Source organism: Ascaphus truei, chromosome 6, assembly GCF_040206685.1.
Source record: "Ascaphus truei isolate aAscTru1 chromosome 6, aAscTru1.hap1, whole genome shotgun sequence".
Classification (NCBI taxonomy): Eukaryota; Metazoa; Chordata; class Amphibia; order Anura; family Ascaphidae; genus Ascaphus; species Ascaphus truei.
Window position 1 is genome coordinate 79656991 of NC_134488.1, and position 21296 is coordinate 79678286.

Sequence of the window (21296 nt, forward strand, 5' to 3'; positions counted from 1 at the left end):
ATTTTATATATATATATATATATAAACCATAATACTGAGTTAAGTTATGGTGAGTAAAAAAAGTGACAAAAACCCTCCACAGGAAAGCAAATATGCAAATATAACTGTATGCTCATCTGCATGTCTTAGGCAGGTCTGCAACCCCGCCTTTCCCCATCATCACCCAGCATACAGCACTTCCACTGCAGCAAGGGATTCTGGGAAATGACATGCAAATGAGCACACAGTGTCACTTTTTGCCTCAATAACCATTTTTAACATGGTTCCCTATAGGCTTAAGCTTGCTGCATGGACACAGCTTTGAGCACAGCCAGGGTTAAGGTGCATACCCAGAAAACCACCCACAGACAGCTGTTTCGACCTTGATGGGTCTCATCAGTGTGGGGTTGATTTTACTGGGAATGCAAGAGAGGCTATGGGATAGGCTAAACCATAATACTGAGTTAAGTTATGGTGAGTAAAAAAAGTGACAAAAACCCTCCACAGGAAAGCAAATATGCAAATATAACTGTATGCTCATCTGCATGTCTTAGGCAGGTCTGCAACCCCGCCTTTCCCCATCATCACCCAGCATACAGCACTTCCACTGCAGCAAGGGATTCTGGGAAATGACATGCAAATGAGCACACAGTGTCACTTTTTGCCTCAATAACCATTTTTAACATGGTTCCCTATAGGCTATATATATATGAACCATGTTAAAAATGGTTTTTGAAGCAAAAAGTGGCACCGTGTGCTCATTTGCATGTCATTTCCCAGAATCCCTTGCTGCAGTGGAAGTGCTGTGTGCTGGGTGATAATGGTGAAAGGCGGGGTTGCAGACCTGCCTAAGACATGCAGATGAGCATACAGTTGTATTTACATTTGCATAAAATATATATTACAACTTTGTAATACTTTATTTATCTCCTTCCCCAGATTGGCATTAGCACAATATTATATTTACCTAGCTCATACATGTATACAGTCTGTCTGTAAATAGCTTTGGATGTAGTGAATAACTAGTATGCATTTAGCATTCAGCGGTCTTAGCGCATTACACAGGATCGAGGATATTTTATGTTTCTTCACCACACAAAAATAATAACGGTTTAAATAACTTTTTTTTTTAAATGGTATTGAAAGCGGTTTTATTTTTAGTGAAATTCCTTTTATGGTGAAATGTCTCACTCTCCTCTAAATAGGCATAAAAAAAATACTATACAAGGGTTTTTTTTTTTTTTTTATCATCATTCACATCCAGTTTCTCCAAACTTGTCTCAGCAGATTTAAATGATGAGCCAAATGGTGTGTAAAGGCCCTTTTTGCTCCAGGTGAATTTTTGGGATCATTTTAAAGGCATATTGCCTGTTCTAACACGTTGTGGATTATCTTTAATGAAATATATATATAAAAAAAAATCTGTACTTGGTATAAGTAGTAAAATCATAAAAGCCAGATTTTATGACTCAAAATGTAAAGCTAACCTTTGGATAAAACAAAGGCCAGATCAAGTTCATTGAGGTAGAATTAAGTTGACAATGCTGAGAAATCAGCATGGACTTGTTCAGCATCAAATTTCCGCGTAAAGATTTGCATTTCTGCAATGTTCTGTATTGTGAGGCTTTAAATAACACGTTATGACTTATACACATATGGTCATGGCCGGCTGTAAAATGTCATATCGTGGAAAGTGGACTCGGGTAACATCTTTTTTTTTTTTTTTTTCTAGAGAGCTACATTATAATAATATATCATGCTCTAACAATCCAATAGTACAAGTATTTTTCCCATCTCTTTTGTCTGAGAAATGCAGATATTAAGCTCACAATATCTGTGTTCTGCACATATGTTTCCTGAGTAGTGATATCCATAGGGAAAGCATTTAGCCCATAATTATCTCTTCTGAATTAAACCCCCAATTACCAAACCATAAACATCTGGTAGCACGTTGTATGGACACCTCCCTGACTATGGTTTCCTCCTAGTATTTCAATCGTCAAATGTTTACCATCTTTCTTTCTGAATACAGTCTCCAAGAGGTTTGTGGTCAATTGGAATCACCGGGCTGGTGCTGGGAACGTCCTTTTCTACCCAGTTCACGGTCTTATAGTCTTTAAGGGGCCTATATATGGAGCACTAGAATTGGGTATGTGTCTTTGAGCTGATAATCAGAATTTAAGTATATATATCAACATCATTTTATTAGTGGTTTGGGAGTGGAGTGGTTTGCTTTTTGGGATGCAGGGAGTATGTGACTCCATCACTTCTAATTACTGTATGACCAAACCACCATGATAATGGTTGTAGTCATTGTACTTTATTGAAGCTTCACTAGTTTCCAGGTTCAGATCTAGGTGCTGAAATGATAGCACTGTTTGTGTAGTTATTTATAGATGGTGCAAAGCACGTTAGGCACATAATACTATGTACAGTACATGATATCTTACAACACAACACTGAAGTTAACTGCACCATTTGTTTCTCACAGTGCAATCTTCCTTTATTTCAGTATTCCCCCTTGCTGAAGAAGCTGTATTGCCAGATTGCAAAGACATGCCCCATTCAAATCAAAGTAGCCACACCACCTCCACCTGGCACAGTTATACGGGCAATGCCTGTCTATAAGAAAGCAGAACATGTGACAGAAGTGGTGAAACGCTGCCCTAATCATGAACTTGGACGTGACTTTAATGATGGTAAGAGGGGGTTGTGTCTTTTGCACACAGGAAGACGATATGTATTCTATTGTACCACTCAGGTGTGTGCATATTATATATAGATGTAGGGTTGTGTTTTTTTTTTTTTTTTTTTTTTTAATACATTTCATAAGTATTTTATATTCTGTATCATTGACTTAATCTTTTATGCAGTATCATGTGGACATCAACTGTTGTTTAGCACTTTAATTACCAGAGGGGCCTACAACGTATTGTTCAGCAGCACAAAACAATCCCTCTCCCCTACACCAGGGGTGGCCATCTCCCTGTCCCCAAGGGCTACCAACAGGCCAGGTTTTCAGGATATCCCTGCTTCTGCGCAGATGGCTCAATCAGTGGCTCAGTCGAAGACTGCACTACCTGTGCTGAAGCAGGGATATCCAAAACTTGATCTTGAGGACTGGGAGTTGGCTACCCCTTGGTGTATAGGAGAGGGGATTGTTTTGATTGCATTGATTGTTCTGAAAACCTGACCCGTTGGTAGCCCATGAGAACTGGGAGTTAGCTACCCCTGTCCTACACCTACTGGCATGTCATTCCTAAAGTATTAGTCCAGACTGTGTTTTCTACCTCCCACTGTATTCTGATGATCAATAATAGTCTTACAAATCAGGATTTGTGTTTAATCTCATGTTGACATGGAGCAAGATTGGCAAAATGAAGGGTATACAGGAATTGTCAGCAGTTGGGATCGGTGCTTCTATTAAGCGCATTTACAAATCTTATACAGGTACAGCACATTCCCAAAAGCTACTCTCATGTACCAGTTGTAATAAATTGCTTTTTGTTTTGCGCATCTCCAGCCCTAAAAGGAAAACTAAGGTCTTCATAAAATCCATTAGTGGTAACATAGTATTTAAAATTGGATGGTTACGTTGTTTTAGGTGGAAAGTTGACTTTCATAGTCTTCGAATAGCATTCAAGGGATTCCATGCTGTTATTCATGCATTCTCTTTACAATTAGTCATTTAAACATCCTTTTTGCTGCCAAGTGGCTTATTGGGTCATTTTAGATTGTAAGCTCTTTGGGCAGGGTCTCCTTTAGCCTTATGTTGTCATTTACCTGTTGCACTTATTCCCATTGCTTGTAATGCACATTATTTGCCTCCGATTGTATTGTTGCAAAGCTCTGCATACACGGTTGACGCTATATAAATAAAATGACGCACACATACTGTACATAGAAAAACAATGTTTACTATACTGGTGTTATTTTCACCAAGTATAAAGAGGATAAACTGAGTTTAGCTTTAGTTGCGTTACTGATATTCGGTTTGGCTCTCAGCATACATCATGTAATTGTCGTACTGATTCTTTTTAGGTCAAACAGCGCCAGCTAGCCATCTTATCCGAGTGGAAGGCAATAACTTATCCCAATATGTGGATGACCCAGTTACTGGCAGGCAAAATGTTATGGTACCCTATGAACCACCACAGGTAATTCCCTCATTATTAAAGCGTGTACTGTATAGAGAGAATTAATGTGAATAGAAATTAGGCGGTTGCTACTATTCTGGCAAATTCATTGTAGTCCTGTAGCAATATCAAATAGATAATGCACATTATAGTAAACCTCTAATATATTGATGACCTTTTTGCCAAAATAATGACATATCCATGTGGTCATTTTGTTTAATAGGAGAATAATACATTCTACAGCGTGCATCTAAAAGATAGAAAAAATGCAGCAAATCAAATACCTTAGATTTTTTTTAATATTATTTATATGTTCAGGGGTCTCAAACTCAGTCTTCAAGGGCCAGCAACAGGCCACCTATTATGGATATCCCTGCTTCAGCACAGGTGGCTCAATCAGTGGTCAGGCAGTCTCAGACAAAGTCAAAGACTGAGCCACCTGTGCTGAAGCAGGGATATCCATAAAACCTGACCAGTTGGTGGCCCTTGAGGACTGAGTTTGAGACCCCTGTATACGTGTGTTATCGTTTGTAAGCAACCATTAATAACATGTTCCAATAAATAAGCCTGTTGTGTCCTGTGAAAGTTCCCTATAAGAAGGACATATTCATTATAAAGTATTTGATCCATAAGAATGCAAAGTTTAAGTTAAAAAGATTAATAATAGACCCATGGTAAAAAAAAATTAAAAAAACACTGACACATTTCTAGCACCCCCTAGTGTACAACGGTATTATTTTGTAACAATCACCTTTACAAAACGACAGCACACATTTTATCTGCCTTATTTACACTGCAGCACATATTTGCAGTAAATGACTTTAAGAAAAAGAAACGGGGGATTTAACTCAGAATCAGTACATTGTACGGTATATTGTAGCTTTCTATGTCAAGTGTAACATTAACTTTGTAGTTGACACACTTGGTTACATATAAGTTTGAGTTTGTTGCACAGTAATTATTGTGTATTCTGCTTATTTATCATCCTACTTAAAAAATAAAAAATAAAGTGATCTTTAGTTGCATTTTTTTTTTGAACAATGCAATTTTGAAAGAGTATAGGGTACCCAAAGTATTTTTTTTAAGCAATTGTACTCTGCTTGAGGTAATATCAAAGCCAGTGACTGCACGTTTGTAATTAATGCAATAAGTACAAAGCTAGTAACATGTTGTTTAAAGGACGCAGTGCCATGTTATGCATTTATAACGTATAACGTTCTCACGTGATCCTGTGGCCTGCAATATATCTGGCAACGATGTGCCCATAGCATTTTCTCAACCCTTGTTGACAGTATGAGCACTGACCATAGTGACATCTTTTTATTTGTCCTCTGGAATATTTGGGTTTTGCTTAAACACCTTCTCCTATATTTAACACCTTCAGGTTGGGACAGAGTTCACCACGATCCTGTATAACTTTATGTGCAACAGCAGTTGTGTGGGAGGAATGAACAGGCGTCCTATTCTTATCATCATTACTCTGGAGACAAGAGAGTGAGTTGGCTTCATTATTTCCTTTAGTACATCTGTACATTAGAAACTGCTTCATCTTGTAAGTTTACCTTTGTTTGAACATATTTACTACTAAGAATTCTGCACAAAACAAAAAAATTAATTATAATCAATATTTATAGTAGTATGATCTTTGTGAAATTCCAAGTACACAAAACTCAGATCTGCTCTCAACTCTGTTTATGTTGAATAAATAAATCACATTTGAAATACTGACTTTTGAAAAAAAAATTAAGTTCAGGGAACTTAAAAAAAACACATTTATCTGTTGAACGCATGCATGTAACAGATCACATTTTGCCTACAATGTGGCAAATTGATGGAGCCCCCAGTACATTTTCACCCTAAGTTTTCTTGGAGCTTTTAGGGATTGCTATTTAAAAAAAAATTAATTCAATAAGATATCAAAGCTGAAGTTCACATACGGTTAAGAGGAACATGTTTTGTATGAATGCCATAGGATGTGTAAATTAGAAGATGACAACTGGGAATTTAGTGAATGTTTTAGTTGTTCTATTGATAATTAATCACAAGTTTTGGCAAAATGGAGAAAAAACTGTTGAGAATCAGGCAGTGCAGGTAATTCTCAAAAAGTGCAAAAATAATCATCATAACCCTTACTCTCGGTCAACCATTAATTTAATACAACATTTACAAAATGCATATGTGGTAGAAAATTTGCAGAAATGCCATTCTGCTAGGGCATCATTATTATAGCAACTTGGGGCACCCAGGTACATCACTGGCATGGACTTTAAATTTAAAAGCACCATTAATGCAAGAGAGGAAATAATCATTACAATTAATAATTTAATTGTGATCAATATTTACAATTCCATGGTAGTATATTGGAAGTACCAAACTGTGAGGCTTAATGTCCCCTAAGGTGATATTGCATGATAGCAATTGACCCAGGACTTCACTGCAGAATTAGGAACAGAAGCTGGTGTTGGAAGATCAGGTTGGGCAGCATGTTTGCACAAATGGGTAAAAAGGTCATGTTTGCTTTTTAAGCTCACATATAACGGAATGAGAGTGAAAGTGAGGAACCTAGGACCCATTTACAGTATCTCTTAATGAATACAGAAAATCATTAAGATGGTTGGTAAACTTTTCTAGTTTAGCCAGTTCTGAGCTCCAGCCACAACAATGAATTGACTTTATTTCACATTTGTTGCTTCCAAGCCAAACTCTACATTGAAGTAGAAGATTAGTAACAGTTGACTTTGCTTATCGCTACTAATAAAAATGAATAACTTTAGCATTAATGTACAAAGGCATGCGTATTCAATATTAATTTATACCTGAGAGCTAACCTTAATAACAAGAGGCACGTTTTTTATAGTGATGAATGAATAATGCATCTTAAAGGAAATATAGCTGGTATTTTTCTTATTGTGATCCAGTGGACAGGTGTTGGGCAGAAGGTCATTTGAAGGTCGTATTTGTGCCTGTCCTGGCAGAGATCGGAAAGCTGACGAAGATCACTTCCGGGAACAGCAGGCATTGAATGAAACGGCAGCTAAAAATGGAAATGTAAACAAGCGCAGTAAGTGATCAATAAGTATTCTGCATACAAAATGTCAACGAGATCTAATTTGTGCACTGCTTGAAGCGCTCCTTGGTATTTCAGAGCAATGATGTATATGGGCTTCCTCACAAGCAAAATAGTTCATACCTGCATGTGAAGTTTAATTAGTAGTTTGGGAGGTCCTTTCAATGTTGTAACTTACCAAAACACAAACATCTTAAGGACAATGCAGTGTGCAGTAGAGGAATCTAACCCAAACACTGTGGTCATTCATTAACAACACAATATTGTTTTTTTTTTTGTTTATAAACAAATCAGTTGTAATTGAGTAAAAAGGAGCAGGAACCTTGGGTGCAGTGACAAAGTGACCCATGTAACAGTCAGCATAACTTTGCCTTGACCATAAATCATTCCTTATATGAAGTCTCATTACATCACAAATACCATTCATAATATATTACCTATGGCACGGGGGTGCGCGTAACACATGCAAAATTTCATAAAATGTACTTATTTAGTTTTTCTATCACAAGCTTAATTAATGTTTCATGTAATTGTAACCCCCACTCCTTGAGCCAATCGCAGATTGGGCACCCTAAGGTGTACTTGGGTCTAGCTACATGTCTTTGTGTGGTGCATACCTGCTGGCAACAGGAGGGCCTGAGTCTCCCGCGATGACATGGGGGATAACAGGAACAGGTTTCTGGGGTGGATGCCTTCATTCTCATTCAGTGGTGCAGCGCCTCCATCTTTAGTAAGCCCCAGGAATGCGGGGTGGAATCCTTACCAGAGAGTTCCCACACAGGGATGAGAGATTCCAGTCTCACACAGGTTTGTCTTTCTTTAAAAGCAGCAGTCTTTATTCATAGCAGGAGCAGACAGGTACAGGGTGTCTGATCCACTTAGATTTGCTCTCCTTTAGGATGGTCCCTCCCTGCCACCACTCTGGATTGAGGGCATCCAGAGTGGGGCTAACTCTTCCCTCATCCCCTAAGCAGGGTGAGAGGTACTGGTCCACCTCCCTACACTATGGTTGGATCAGCTCTACTCATGAGCTGATCACTCTCCTTCTGCAACTGTAACTCCAGCTCACTAACTCACACTTGTCACACACTAGACAGACAGACTAAATAGGAAGTGCACTGCTCTTTTATGATATCAGCAGGCACCGCCCCTGTGTCTCTTGCCTTGACACAGAGTCAGGTGACCTACCTCCACCACTCAGGGCAAGTGCTTGAAGTGGGGGAAACCCATGATATCTCCTGGCAGCCTGCCCTTACCAGGGATTATACCAGGAGGACGATAGAACTATAGACCCATTTCTTACCAGGGCTACACTCTCCCTCAGGTGGAATCCAATGGTCCCCACTTGGACCTAATTTGCTGTACCATCCTGCAGGTAAACAATCTGTGAATATACAAACAGAATTGATTAGTATATGTACACTTGACTGTCACACCCATGATGGCGAATACATAACATTGGGTACCTCCCAACATGGAGAACCCTAACTTCAATAATAATGACGGGGATCAGGCTTTCTCACTTCCCGCCCGTTGTGATCCACAGTCGTAACATAAAAGGGTTGTACAGGCCCATTCTCCGGTCTGTACAGGACATTGTGCATGTAGATATTCCTGCCTGTACTCCAAGCTCTGATCACATCACATATCTTATCCTCCCTTAAGTAATCTGTTTTCCCAAACTTGGTTCTTAGATACTCAAGAACTGCTTCTCGGAGCCAGGTATCTCTCTGGTCCTCAATCTCCTGCATTATTGGCTCTGGCACATACGGAAACTCATAGCCATGAGATTGCCGGTATCTTGCCACTATGGCTCTGTCTGCCCTACTTAACTTAGTCAGTTTCCGGTTCCCAGCCTTGCCTGGAAGTACCCAGAACTGTGGCTCTTCAGGGGCAACATCATCATAAAGAATGGAGGAGCCTTTGGGGGTAATAACTTTTTGTACAATATCTCGGTACCTGTTGTCTAGCTCATCGGCAACCTCCTGTGGAGGAAAGGTGCCTACATCCCACCAGTGATCTACTTTCTCTTTCTTGATCAACACAAATCTGGTGCGGTCCATCCCCTCATGATACCCTGTGAATAATGGTGCCCACTATTTATCTCGGTGCTCGTATGATGATGACACACTCATACCTTCCTCGGACTCTGCTCTGGAGGATACACCTGATGTCTCTGCCTCGGTAGAGTGGGGGCCTTTGCGTCTACCTCTGATGACATTCCTAATAATCGTGGGGTTCATTTTATGTGTTATTGGACTTTCAGGACCCGCTTTTGCAGTAGTCTGGGACCCTCGGGCCCTACCTCTAGGAACAGGATTAAACACAGTGGGTTTAGGTACACGTACAACACTTGACAATGGTATCTCCCCATCAGAACCCTCATTACTTATTTCTCAATCCCTCCAACTAGTGGAATACTTGGGCGTCTTATCCAGCTTACTCCCACTAGGACACGGTGGCATGACACGTGACGGGGCAGGGGCAGTGGCCGGGGCAATGGCGCTAGGGGTGGTGACCATGGGATCAACAGGGTCCGTCAAAGTGTCTCTAAGTCGGGCGACGCCATGACCGGTGGGTAGCTTCTTACTTGCTCTGTCGGCAGCACTTCGGGCTCCTCTCTTGGCTACTTGAGCCTTGAACTCTTCAAACTCTGCCTCCAACCCCGCTCTCCTCAGGGAAGAAAGCAAAGCTTCCGGGCCTCTGCACCAGTCAGACCCGGAAGTGACGTCATCGCTAGTCGCTGCGGAATCTCCATCCGCTCCGTGGTCTCGCACCGGAAGTGCGTCGAGGACCGGAAGGGGCGGTGGTGGACCATCAGGGTCGCGGACGGGCTGGTAGGCCTCAAGCCCTTCTCTCTCCATAGGTTCCTCCTTTGCCTGGTGGGAATAAGGGGGTGGTGGTGTCCTCTTACCGCTCCACTGTCTGGCGATACTCTGCGGTTCCTCCGGAGCCGTCTCGGATCCCATCTCCGCCGCACTGGGAGTCGCCACGGCCATGGAACTTCTACGCGGTTCAGGCCGCACCAGCGCTCACCGTCGGGGGGTCTCCGGACTTGTCTGCTCCATCTCAGAGGTAAGTGGAACTTCTCCTTTACAGCTGGGGTGGTTCGCCGGCCGGCGAATCGCCACCGATGACAGGCTGTCTCTTTCATCTGATGAGGACTTCAACGGCTCCTCCACTTGGGAATCACCTCGAGTCCTTGCGGCACCGCCAGTGGATACTGGAACGAAACGGGCCCGCTCCGGTACCTGCACTGCGGTCGCGTTCTTCTCCGCCGGGACATCTCTTGGTGGCTGGGCCTGGGTCCCTACCTCAGGGGTGACATATGGGACCAGAGCAGCCTTCGCCTCCGCCTCCTCTACCTCGATCAGGGTTGCTGGAAAGGCACATCGCGGGGTCTGGATCATAGGCCATGGCTTGACAGGTCATAAGTAGAACGTGCCACACTGTGGGCACCGTGCCGCTGTACTGGGGGCCGGTCCGGGTGTCCTGCATTGGATGCACAGGCACCGCAGATACTCTCGGCCAGCAACCTCCACAACCAGGAAGCCTCTTGGAAACTCATACGTGGTCACACTTAGATCAGCCATCTTTTGCGCGGGGGTTGAGTTGCTCAGCCTGCTGGTCTCGCTCTTAGCTCCTCCTCCATCACCAGTCAAGCAGAAGTGAAGCTCCTCGGCCTCACTTCCTGTCCCTCCTTCCGCTTGGGGAGGACTGCTCGGATTGGTTCTTGGTGTGCCCCCTCCCTCTTGTGGAAACAAGAGGAGGGGCACGCTCTCTTTCTTCACGTGACATGGCTTCGTCTGTCAGCCAGTCACTGCACAGGTGGGCGTGGTTTCAGCTTTCGCGCCGCTCTCTCCTTTTGGCTGGGGATCTGGGTTTGGCGCCAAACCCCTGCACATCTCTCGCCACATTTCTTTCACAGCCTGCTTGCACGCATCACGTGCGTGATCTAGGCTCGGCGGGAATCGCCATTTTGGATCGGCTGCAACCCGCGTTGGAGTGAATGACGCTGCTGTCGCCATTTTAACCTCCTCCATGCCCCGCAGAGCACATGTATCTCTCGCCGCCATCTTTAATGAGCCCTCTAAGCCCATGATAGCACTACTCTCAGTGCCTATAGTGCAACTCGTTCCTAGACACTTACTATACTTTGTAGTGCTCTAACCAGTGAATATAACGCATGGCATACCCCAGGCTAGGCAGAACTCTCTCCTAGTACACCGCACTCGCTGACGGTTCATAACAAGCACTCTGTGGTGTGTTTTCTGGATACTGGCTAGTGTACTTGGCATTTCCTAAGTACTGGGCGTCTCCCACTTTTGGCCGCTCATAGTACAGACCCTGTGCTGAAGTCTCTGGACTGGTTAACAGGCTAACCCCCACAGGAATCCTACACTATCTGCCTCAAGGGACTAGAACAGCTATAGCCACGTTACCCAAATTTACATCACCCTCCTAGGGCACTCAATTTTTTGATATATATATATATATATATATATATATATATATATATATATATATATATATATATATATATGAGAGACTAACAAAACAAGAAAAAGCAGCGCCTAAAATAGGTATTAATGGTGATGAAATGAATATATGTGATATTAATATCAAAATAGCATAATAAATTGTGTTGTGCCTGTGTATAAAAAAATGAAATGTTAAATTAATGAATGTATGAATGACTTAAAATTTACACAATACAATGATATACAAAAAGAAAATAAAGTGAAAACCAGTCCTTTGAAAATAGTTTAAAATCCAAAGATTTTGTAGCGGAGCACAGCTGAGGAATGGGGCCAGCACCAGCAATAGAGAGGTTAAAAATATATTTATTTAAAGCATGGTTTTAACACAGAGGGGAGACAAAACAAACTCTGACGCGTTTCAGGCTGACAAAGGGCTGCATAGCCTGAAACGCGTCAGAGTTTGTTTTGTCTCCCCTCTGTGTTAAAACCATGCTTTAAATAAATATATTTTTAACCTCTCTATTGCTGGTGCTGGCCCCATTCCTCAGCTGTGCTCCGCTACAAAATCTTTGGATTTTAAGCTCTCCTGTATCTACTCTGCGTGACGCACGCACCATGGAGTGAACAACCAGTGAGTATTGTAATTCCCTATACATGGATTCAAGAGGGACTTGTAGACCACTACAGTGCAGCAGGTAAGAGGTTTTTTTTTGTCTTGTGAGGTGCCAATAGGCATTAAACAGTCCCTCACTATAAGACAACTATTGACTATATACTACTGCTAATGCACTGGGTCCAATACTACAATTATTGCAATAGTTATCTCCATACCTTGAATATCTACATACAACAACATTGCTGTATCTCATTCGCTGGAGCGCCGCTTTTTGGGATTTATCCCACCTTTCTACTTTGAAAATAGTTCATCAATGAAATTGGTGACGTGGGTAAAAGGGGTCTCTGGCTGCTCTCAAAAGGATAAACCACATCCTATGGAATCTGTAGAAGAGAGAGAGGAGAGAGCGCACGCCCCATATTATAAAACTGTATATTTAATGATGGGAAGGGGGAGGGGGGGGGAAATTACACTCACAAGGGTAAAAGAGTTAAAAGCATTTCGTGATATCACCACCATCCGGTATCTTTACTTCGCTCAAACGACCGTCAGTCTCTAGATGATAGAGGATCCGTGATCATCAGGATGTTCAGGGCGTGAGAGAAGTGTCACCGGAATCGTGCTGGAATCCTCAGAGAATCTCCTTGCTGGATGGCCTCTGTGCTGTTGGACGCACGAACCGGCCCGTTCATGCGCACACGTGATGACGTAATGTCCGTACGTTTTGCGTGATGATGCTCCCTGACGCGTTTCGTCACACTCGGGCGACTTTCTCAAAGGGTATTGGAAAGGGGCTGGACTGATGTGTCTATATACACTAATGGTAACGTGGCAACCCCTTATAACAGCTGAATGGGATGTTACATTAAAGGAAGCTTAATCAACTGCTAAATACCACGCTGATGACTATAAACATGGAGGTAGAAGGAAAAGCGAACCAAACCATATATATATATATCAAATTAAAAGATCACTTGTGAGCACATTCACAGTTCTTAGACAGGTTTGAAACCCTGTCTTTCACCATTATCACCTAGCATACAGTGCTTCCGCTGCAGCAAGGGATTCTGGGAAATTACATGCAAATGAGCACACAGTATAAATATATATTTTTTGAAAGTTGGAGTACCACCATTCTACTTTGTATATGTATATATGTATGCTCATAAGCATGTGAAATATCACTCTGAAATGTAAGTTATCAAATGGACCTATGAGGTGCTACTATCAATATCTTTTTTGAGGAATTATACCAACTATTGTGCCCCTAAACACTAAATATGTGGGGTGACTGGTGGACTGAGAAAATACTGGACTCATTCCACATTCTGGATTCACTGAAATTGTGATTATATGACCCTTTGGAATTGGGGACTGATTATATGACCCTTTGGAATTGGGGACTGATTATATGACCCTTTGGAATGGAGGACTGATATTTTGTAACTTGGATAAATTATTTTAATCAATCACTCATCTGATTAGTCATCACTTGGAGTCAGTTATTAGTAATGATACAATATTTAGTTTGTGAATGTGCATATTCTTGCCCTGTGATATTTTTTTATTATTTTAACCATTGTCAACTAATATTGACGGATTTACTATAAATCATTCTTCCTGTTATTACACAGGTTATTAAGAATTTATATTAGCGTTAGGGATCCTTGAATTGTGGTCTGCCGTGCAGTTGGCTGAGGGGCTTACAACAATTTTGGCCAAAAATGTCAAACTAAAAGACCATTTTACTTAATAGATATTTATACATATATATTTAGGCACTGTACCGTGTATGAGTTTCACTGGATGTGCTAAAACTGAGCTCTGTCTGTGTTTTATGTTCTGTCTCTGGTTTTAAATATCTTTGGTTCCGGATAGAAATAAATAAAATATATATATAATATATATATATATATATATATATATATATATATATATATATATATATATATATATATATATATATATATAGCAGAAAATAGCCGTGTTAGTCCAGTTGCGATAGTGCAGAATAAATGAGTTCTTCAGTATTAGGTGATACCTTTTTTATTGGACTAACAATTTATGTCATAGGACAAGCTTTCGAGAGTTCTCCTCTCTTCTTCAGGTCAAGCAATACTGATATACAAAGGATTCAATGGCTAATACAGTGTAGAGAGAGGGGAAAAAAAACAACAGATATTTACTGTAGATAAGGTAGGGAAATATCTGTTGTTTTTTTTTATTTTTTATTTTTCCTCTCTCTACACTGTATTAGCCATTGAATCCTTTGTATATCAGTATTGCTTGACCTGAAGAAGAGAGGAGAACTCTCGAAAGCTTGTCCTATGACATAAATTGTTAGACCAATAAAAATGGTATCACCTAATACTGAAGAACATATATATATATATATATATATATATATATATATATATATATATATATATATCTGTACCGTGTTAGCTGAGCTTAATAATCAAAAATGAATAGACAATATCGTTCTGTGGTTCAAAAATCTATTTTGTTGATTCAACATTTCAACTACCCTCTAGACTCTCTCAAGAGGGCTATTGAGAAAGACTCCAGAGGGCCGTCGAAATGTTGAGTCAATAAAAGACACAGTTTTGTATACTTTTTCAGTGTGCCTATCTTTATATTTTCTCTATTCAGTGTGATAGTAGCACCTATTCCATTCCACTGGTTTTAGTGCACTTATCTTTCACTGGGAATGGGCTGGACCATCGTAGTCTCCCCCAAATGACTGGAACAGGCAGGAAAGAAGGAGACTTGACCACAGCACTCCTTATAAAAATATAGTTCTTTGTTATCCAATCCCAGATACAAAAAAAATGTGTCAAATTTGTGCAACAATTCAGACCACAAAAGGTCCAGGAGCTTGATAAAAAACATTTGGTGGTCTGAAATGTCTCGCAGTTTTTAAACATTTTTTGAATCTGTGATCGAGATGAAATAATATTTTTATAAGAAGGAGTGCTGCAGAGATAGATATCTATGAACACATAAATAATCAGAAGATTATATAAAGCCCCCTGTAATTGCACTCTTGATAGGTGACATTATAGGGAAAATGTCATCTTATAGGAGGCCACTAAATAGCCTATTCCCTAAATAGGGTAAGCCGCAAAGGTCACACTCAAATAAAAAAAAAAAACTTTTTAATCAACAATGTTAAAAACGACGAGACACCATAAAAATGCATACACAATGCACGATAAAATCCCCAAATGTGTAGAGGCACGAGAACAGGCAAGGAACTATCAATGTCCAAAGCCACAAAATCAGCTGACACAACGCTGCATGAATCCACACAGTATATGTGTGGTGGTGTGCCAAATAATTAAATAATAAATGATACGCCGCAGTAAAGGTTATGGAGTACTAAGAACCCTCCGTGAGGTAGTATACAACCTGGTTAAGGTGTCCTGCTTCTAATCGCTAGCGTGCCGACAGCTGCAGCTCCAGGAGGTGACCGGAGCTGATCGTGCCTAATCCCACAAGCCGCTTGGACGTCGGCGTGATGACGTCACGCATACCCCGACGTACATGATGAGCACTCTGCCTTCTGTCCACCATATTCTGGTCGCTCACGTGTGCCTTGGCTGGTGTATTTCATTGGATTATACAATCACACCAGCTCTTGATCTTGAAGTTTAAAAACTGACTTACTGCTACACTTTAGTTGCCATCGTGTGTATTTCTCCTTACAGAGCCATTATGGTTATTTTTTGTGGTCTTGTACCTTTCCTAGCCCCCCCCCCTTTTCCCTCCCAATGATTCTTTATCTGTTATGTTAGGGCTAATATGTTCCCTATGATGCTTGTACATGGTTTTTTGGCATCTGTTGTCCGCCCCTCCCCTCCAGGGAGGTTTATATAAGGTCTGACCATACTGGGTTTTTTACTCCTCCCCCTTGAGAAAGCGCGCTGTGACGCGTGAAACGTACGTCGGGGTACGCGTGACGTCATCACGCCGACGTCCACGCGGCTTGTGGGATAAGGCACGATCAGCTCCGGTCACCTCCTGGAGCTGCAGCTGTCGGCACGCTAGCGATTAGAAGCAGGACACCTTAACCAGGTTGTATACTACCTCACGGAGGGTTCTTAGTACTCCATAACCTTTACTGCGGCGTACCATTTATTATTTAATTATTTGGCACACCACCACACATATACTGTGTGGATTCATGCAGCGTTGTGTCAGCTGATTTTGTGGCTTTGGACATTGATAGTTCCTTGCCTGTTCTCGTGCCTCTACACATTTGGGGATTTTATCGTGCATTGTGTATGCATTTTTATGGTGCATTTTTATGGTGCATTTTTATGGTGTCTCGTTGTTTTTAACATTGTTGATTAAAAAGTTTTTTTATTTTCATTTGAGTGTGACCTTTGCCGCTTACCCAATTTAGGGAATAGGCTATTTAGTGGCCTCCTATAAGATGACATTTTCCCTATAATGTCACCTATCAAGAGTGCAATTACAGGGGGCTTTATATAATCTTCTGATTATTTGTGTGTTCATGCTCTGCGTTCTCCCTTGCACCAGTCTAGTCTTATGCTCTATGTGTGTTTGTTTGGTGAAGCGACGTGCCCCCTGTGTATCTTAGAGATAGATATCTATCAAGCTTAAAAAAAGCCGATTTGAACATATGTCACATGCCTCACTGTGTTACTGAACCTTGTGAGATTTATGGGCAATAGTAGGCCCTATGAAGTGTTACACAACAAATATACATGTCTGTCTGTAGAGCTGTCATTTTAGATGTTGCTTTGCATGAGAATTGTCAGACAGGTCTGTGGTAGCAAACAGCACCTCTCTTTCCAACTGATATGCATCAAATATAACTTGGTAAGTTGCTTACATTTGATGCAGAGCGAAAAACACACGTTTAACACAATTCTAGCTGTATTTGGTTCTATGGTAAGGGCGCATGAACATTTTAGTGAATTCCCTTTGTCATCTTTTTTTTATTTTCATTTTTTTTCCCCAACCTTTGAGCTGTTGGAGTATGATGCTTTATAATGCATATGCATCACTTTATTAGCTATTTACTGTACTGATTTGTACAAAATGTATGCCTTTTTCAAAAAACAAAACACAATTCTTCTTTTACTTTAGCATGTAAACAGAGTCCGCAGAGTGTGCCATCACTGGGTGCCAACATTAAGAAAAGAAGGCACGGTGAAGAGGAAATATACTATTTACCTGTGAGTAAAAATCTATGGTCTGTGTCTATTAGTATAACATGAAGGAGGAAGTTATCTAATCACCGCAGTATTAGTTTGGGCCTCAGTGGGGATTTTCGGCCCAAGCAGCCGCTTTGCTGGATATAGATTATGGCCCTAAAAGGTTCAGAGGGACAAGAGCAGAAGAAATAAAACACAATCAGGAAATAAAGGAATACCAACTTACAACTGGGCTTTTTTTTTATAGCTCCTTGAATGATATGCTAAATAACGAGCTCTGTGTAAGGTTTTTAGCTAAAATTAGACAACAAAAAGTTGTGCACCATACAATCATTTGCATAAACCTATTTATGTATATCGTGTACTTTGTGACGGAATTCATTTTATATTGATCTTTTTTTAATTCTGTATATTCTACAAGTGTATATTGTACAAAAAGATCCTTATTTACCAACTACAGTATTTACATTTTTCATGGTACAACTTTTGTTTTTACAAATGAAACCTTTAGCCTCCCATTCCAAGAAGTCACTAACCCCCTTTGTGTCACTAACTCCCAATTCTGTTTCCCAGAACATGAACGGCTTCCCCTTAATCCAGAGAGTTCCTTAGTTCAGGCAGCAGAGATATGTACTGTGTTCTGGCCCTTTATGGAAATAAATACACTGACTGCAGCCGTTATTGTAACGGTGTATATTTGCTGTGCTGGGGATCCTGTTGGTAAGACCAGACCAGCTCTGCTGCAGGACATCCCCCAGTTCAGATATTGTAAACATTTTGTTTTTATTTTTTTTATTTTTTTTGGGGGGGGGGGGGGGAGAGAGAGAATCAGTGCCTCAGCTTTTATATATTTTGTTAGATAGTATGATATTCTGTTGGTATTTTAAAGCATGCCGTGATTATTATCTTATGTGCTCTCTCTGCTTTAGGTTCGTGGCCGTGAGAACTTTGAGATCTTAATGAAAATAAAGGAAAGCCTGGAGCTTGTGGAGCTGGTTCCACAGCAGCTGGTTGATTCTTACAGGCAGCAACAGCAGCAGCTTCTTCAGAGGCAGTAAGCACTTGCACCTTGGTCAAACCCTGTCCTGATGTGTATCCCATCATGATTAATAAAAGACAATTTCATTGTATGGCAACACAATATTACATAGGTCTCTTAAACAATAGAATAACATGGTGGATTGAAGGCAACATGCAGCCTACATTTGAAAGTATACTGTTTTTATTTTTGTTTCTAAATGTTTAAAAAAAGGAGAACAGTGATGTTATTTCTGGATAACTTTTAACTAGAGACAAAAAGGCCCAATGCTACATCAAATGTGACAAAGTACATAGGAAATGGCCCGCTCCCCACGTGGTACTAACAGGCAGCAGGCAGGACACCCTGCTTGTCCTGCGCATGCGCACAGGGAATCGCCGCCATTTTTTTAACCTTTTTCATTTTTTTATTTAATTAACTGGCGCCCAGCCGGGCCCCCCTGACCCACGGGGCCCGGTACACCAGTACCTTTTGTCCCCCCCTGTTGGCGTCCCTGTTTACCTTTGATAAAAACTCTCAGATTACACTTTATCCCATTTGGAGGGAAACCTGCCTTTCAGTAGCTTCACTATATTATTTTCATTGGCCAAAGTAATAACAGTGCTAATTGTTCAAAAGCAGATTAAGGAAAGTATCAGTGCTCAATGTGCTCTCTGCAGGCTCGGGAGATAATGTAAGATAGGAACAAATACTATCGAACTATAGTGAATAGTTACAGATGTTTAATCACTTGTAAGAATGTCAATGAATATAAGGGTTACTGAAACAGAAGGCACCATACACATGACAATATTTATACTATTTACTGTTTCTATGCAGAGCCCATTTGCAGTCTCCAACTTCCTATGGTCCTGTACTCTCACCAATGAATAAAATCCATGGAGGGATCAACAAGTTGCCATCTGTCAACCAGTTGGTGGGGCAACAAAATCAGCATAACTCAAACACGGGGCCAAACTTGGGACAAATGGGTAAGGCTTTATACTCTTACAACATCTTGGTGTAGAGGCTTTACTAATGACTAGTGGAACAAGTAAGTGCTTCAAGGTAACTATGTGTGTTTTGTGGTTGCCTTGAAGTTTTTAGTGTATACGATAATGGATGAGACTGAGACAATCTTAGTGTTGGGAAATTCCATTCATGTGTTCAAAATATATGTGACTTATGGTTGAATTGTTATGGAATATGACAAACTGACTTATGAAGTAGTCTCTACATTCACTAACTGGTAGTCATTATTAAGGCATACTTCTGAATATTGTCCCTAGATTAATACTGAAAGACCATCCTGTACTCATCTATATTACTGTCATTATAACATACATGTAAGGACTACTTCTCTCTCAGCAATGTATATTGAAATTTCAGTGAAACAAGTGTATGTGATTGGAATAAAAAGCCAATTCCTATATTAACATACCATTTTATTTATTGGTTGTATTTTGTGTTTTATTATACTTTTAAGCTACCAAAGTAGCCCAAATGCCAGCCTGAAGTAAGTGCTAATCAACCACCACTATGCAGAGGTCTTGAAATACCACATCTCTGTGTTTATTGGGTACCGCTAATGTAACGGCATTTGCATTTTTGCTACTTGCACAGTGTTTTGCAAGGACACTGACCGCAATAACCATGCAGCAAAAACCGTCCATGAACAGTGCATTTACTAGCTTATTCTATTGGCTCCAAAGTGGCAGATCGCATGAAAACCTCCACGATCAGCCACTTCAGAGAATAAGCCCCATAATTAAGCATTCCTTGTTGGTAGATAACACTAATCTATTGAATAAGTCATTATATATTCTTCTAGTGAATAGCGTCATCAACAGGTTAGTGTGCATTTTAAGTAGAAAGGAAAGCAAACCACGCAGAGACCAACCAATTGAATATTTGTTGTGTTAAAATCTTCTGCATCATTGCTGTTGGCTCCATGTGCTTCACCTTATGAGTCTAATATTGAGCGGTCATTTTCCATTTTCAGGACCAAGCATGCTTAACAATCATCCTATGCAAACCAATGGAGAAATGAATGGAGGTCACTCATCCCAATCTATGGTTTCAGGATCCCATTGCACTCCCCCTCCACCCTACAACGCAGACCCCAGCCTCGTCAGGTAGCTATAACATGTGCTTGATTTGTCCTTTGCCATTGTCCTTTCCTGCTTCTGCATATATCTAACCTAATAAGCGGCTTATATTAACTTGTCAGCTGAACTTCTAACTAGAAACACGCAACGTAAAAAAGAACTTCCCAGCACTCATACAGTAAGAAGCATACTTGGGCTTGCTTGGAAACTGAAGCGTATTGTATGCGCATTGAAAGATGACATGTGTGTTCCGTACCACTTGCTGGAATGCAGTGCACTATTAGTGATGTTATTATTTTATGCACTGTATGCATTAGTACATTGTGTGTTTTATAGTCAGTTGTCGGCACTGTAATTGTTATCGACTTACATTGGCTCCTTTTGCGTTTCACTATGATTTTCTTTATATACATCTTTCTGGCATTTTCCACTTAAATTTGATTATAGTTATCATAGTAGGTCTATTTATTTATGAGCTCTGGCCTATGTGCTCCATTCTGTGAAACGCGATGTACTTTTTGCCGCTGTTTTCAGCAGCGCATCATGTAACATAATCAGTCACACTACTATGCGTATGTATAGTAGCATCTCACAAGCAGGTACATACATTTATTTTCATCATGGCTGATAATGTGTTTAAATGCACGGTATCCTAACTTGTTTTTTTATGTTATACTGTATTGGATTTTTCTTTTTTTGGTTGAA

The 21296-nt window shown here is 40.7% G+C and overlaps 1 protein-coding gene across 5 annotated transcripts in view; it reads left to right on the plus strand.

Moving 5' to 3' along the window:
* The window catches only part of TP73 (tumor protein p73), a 177207-nt gene that overhangs the window by 140351 nt on the left and 15560 nt on the right, over positions 1–21296 (plus strand). For all 5 annotated transcript variants that reach the window (XM_075604905.1, XM_075604904.1, XM_075604907.1 and 2 more), the window contains 8 exons: positions 2492–2678; positions 4021–4136; positions 5500–5609; positions 7034–7176; positions 17398–17486; positions 18395–18519; positions 19324–19475; positions 20486–20618. In XM_075604905.1, coding sequence (XP_075461020.1) covers positions 2492–2678; positions 4021–4136; positions 5500–5609; positions 7034–7176; positions 17398–17486; positions 18395–18519; positions 19324–19475; positions 20486–20618 — 1055 coding nt within the window. The remainder of the gene's footprint in view (positions 1–2491; positions 2679–4020; positions 4137–5499; positions 5610–7033; positions 7177–17397; positions 17487–18394; positions 18520–19323; positions 19476–20485; positions 20619–21296) is intronic.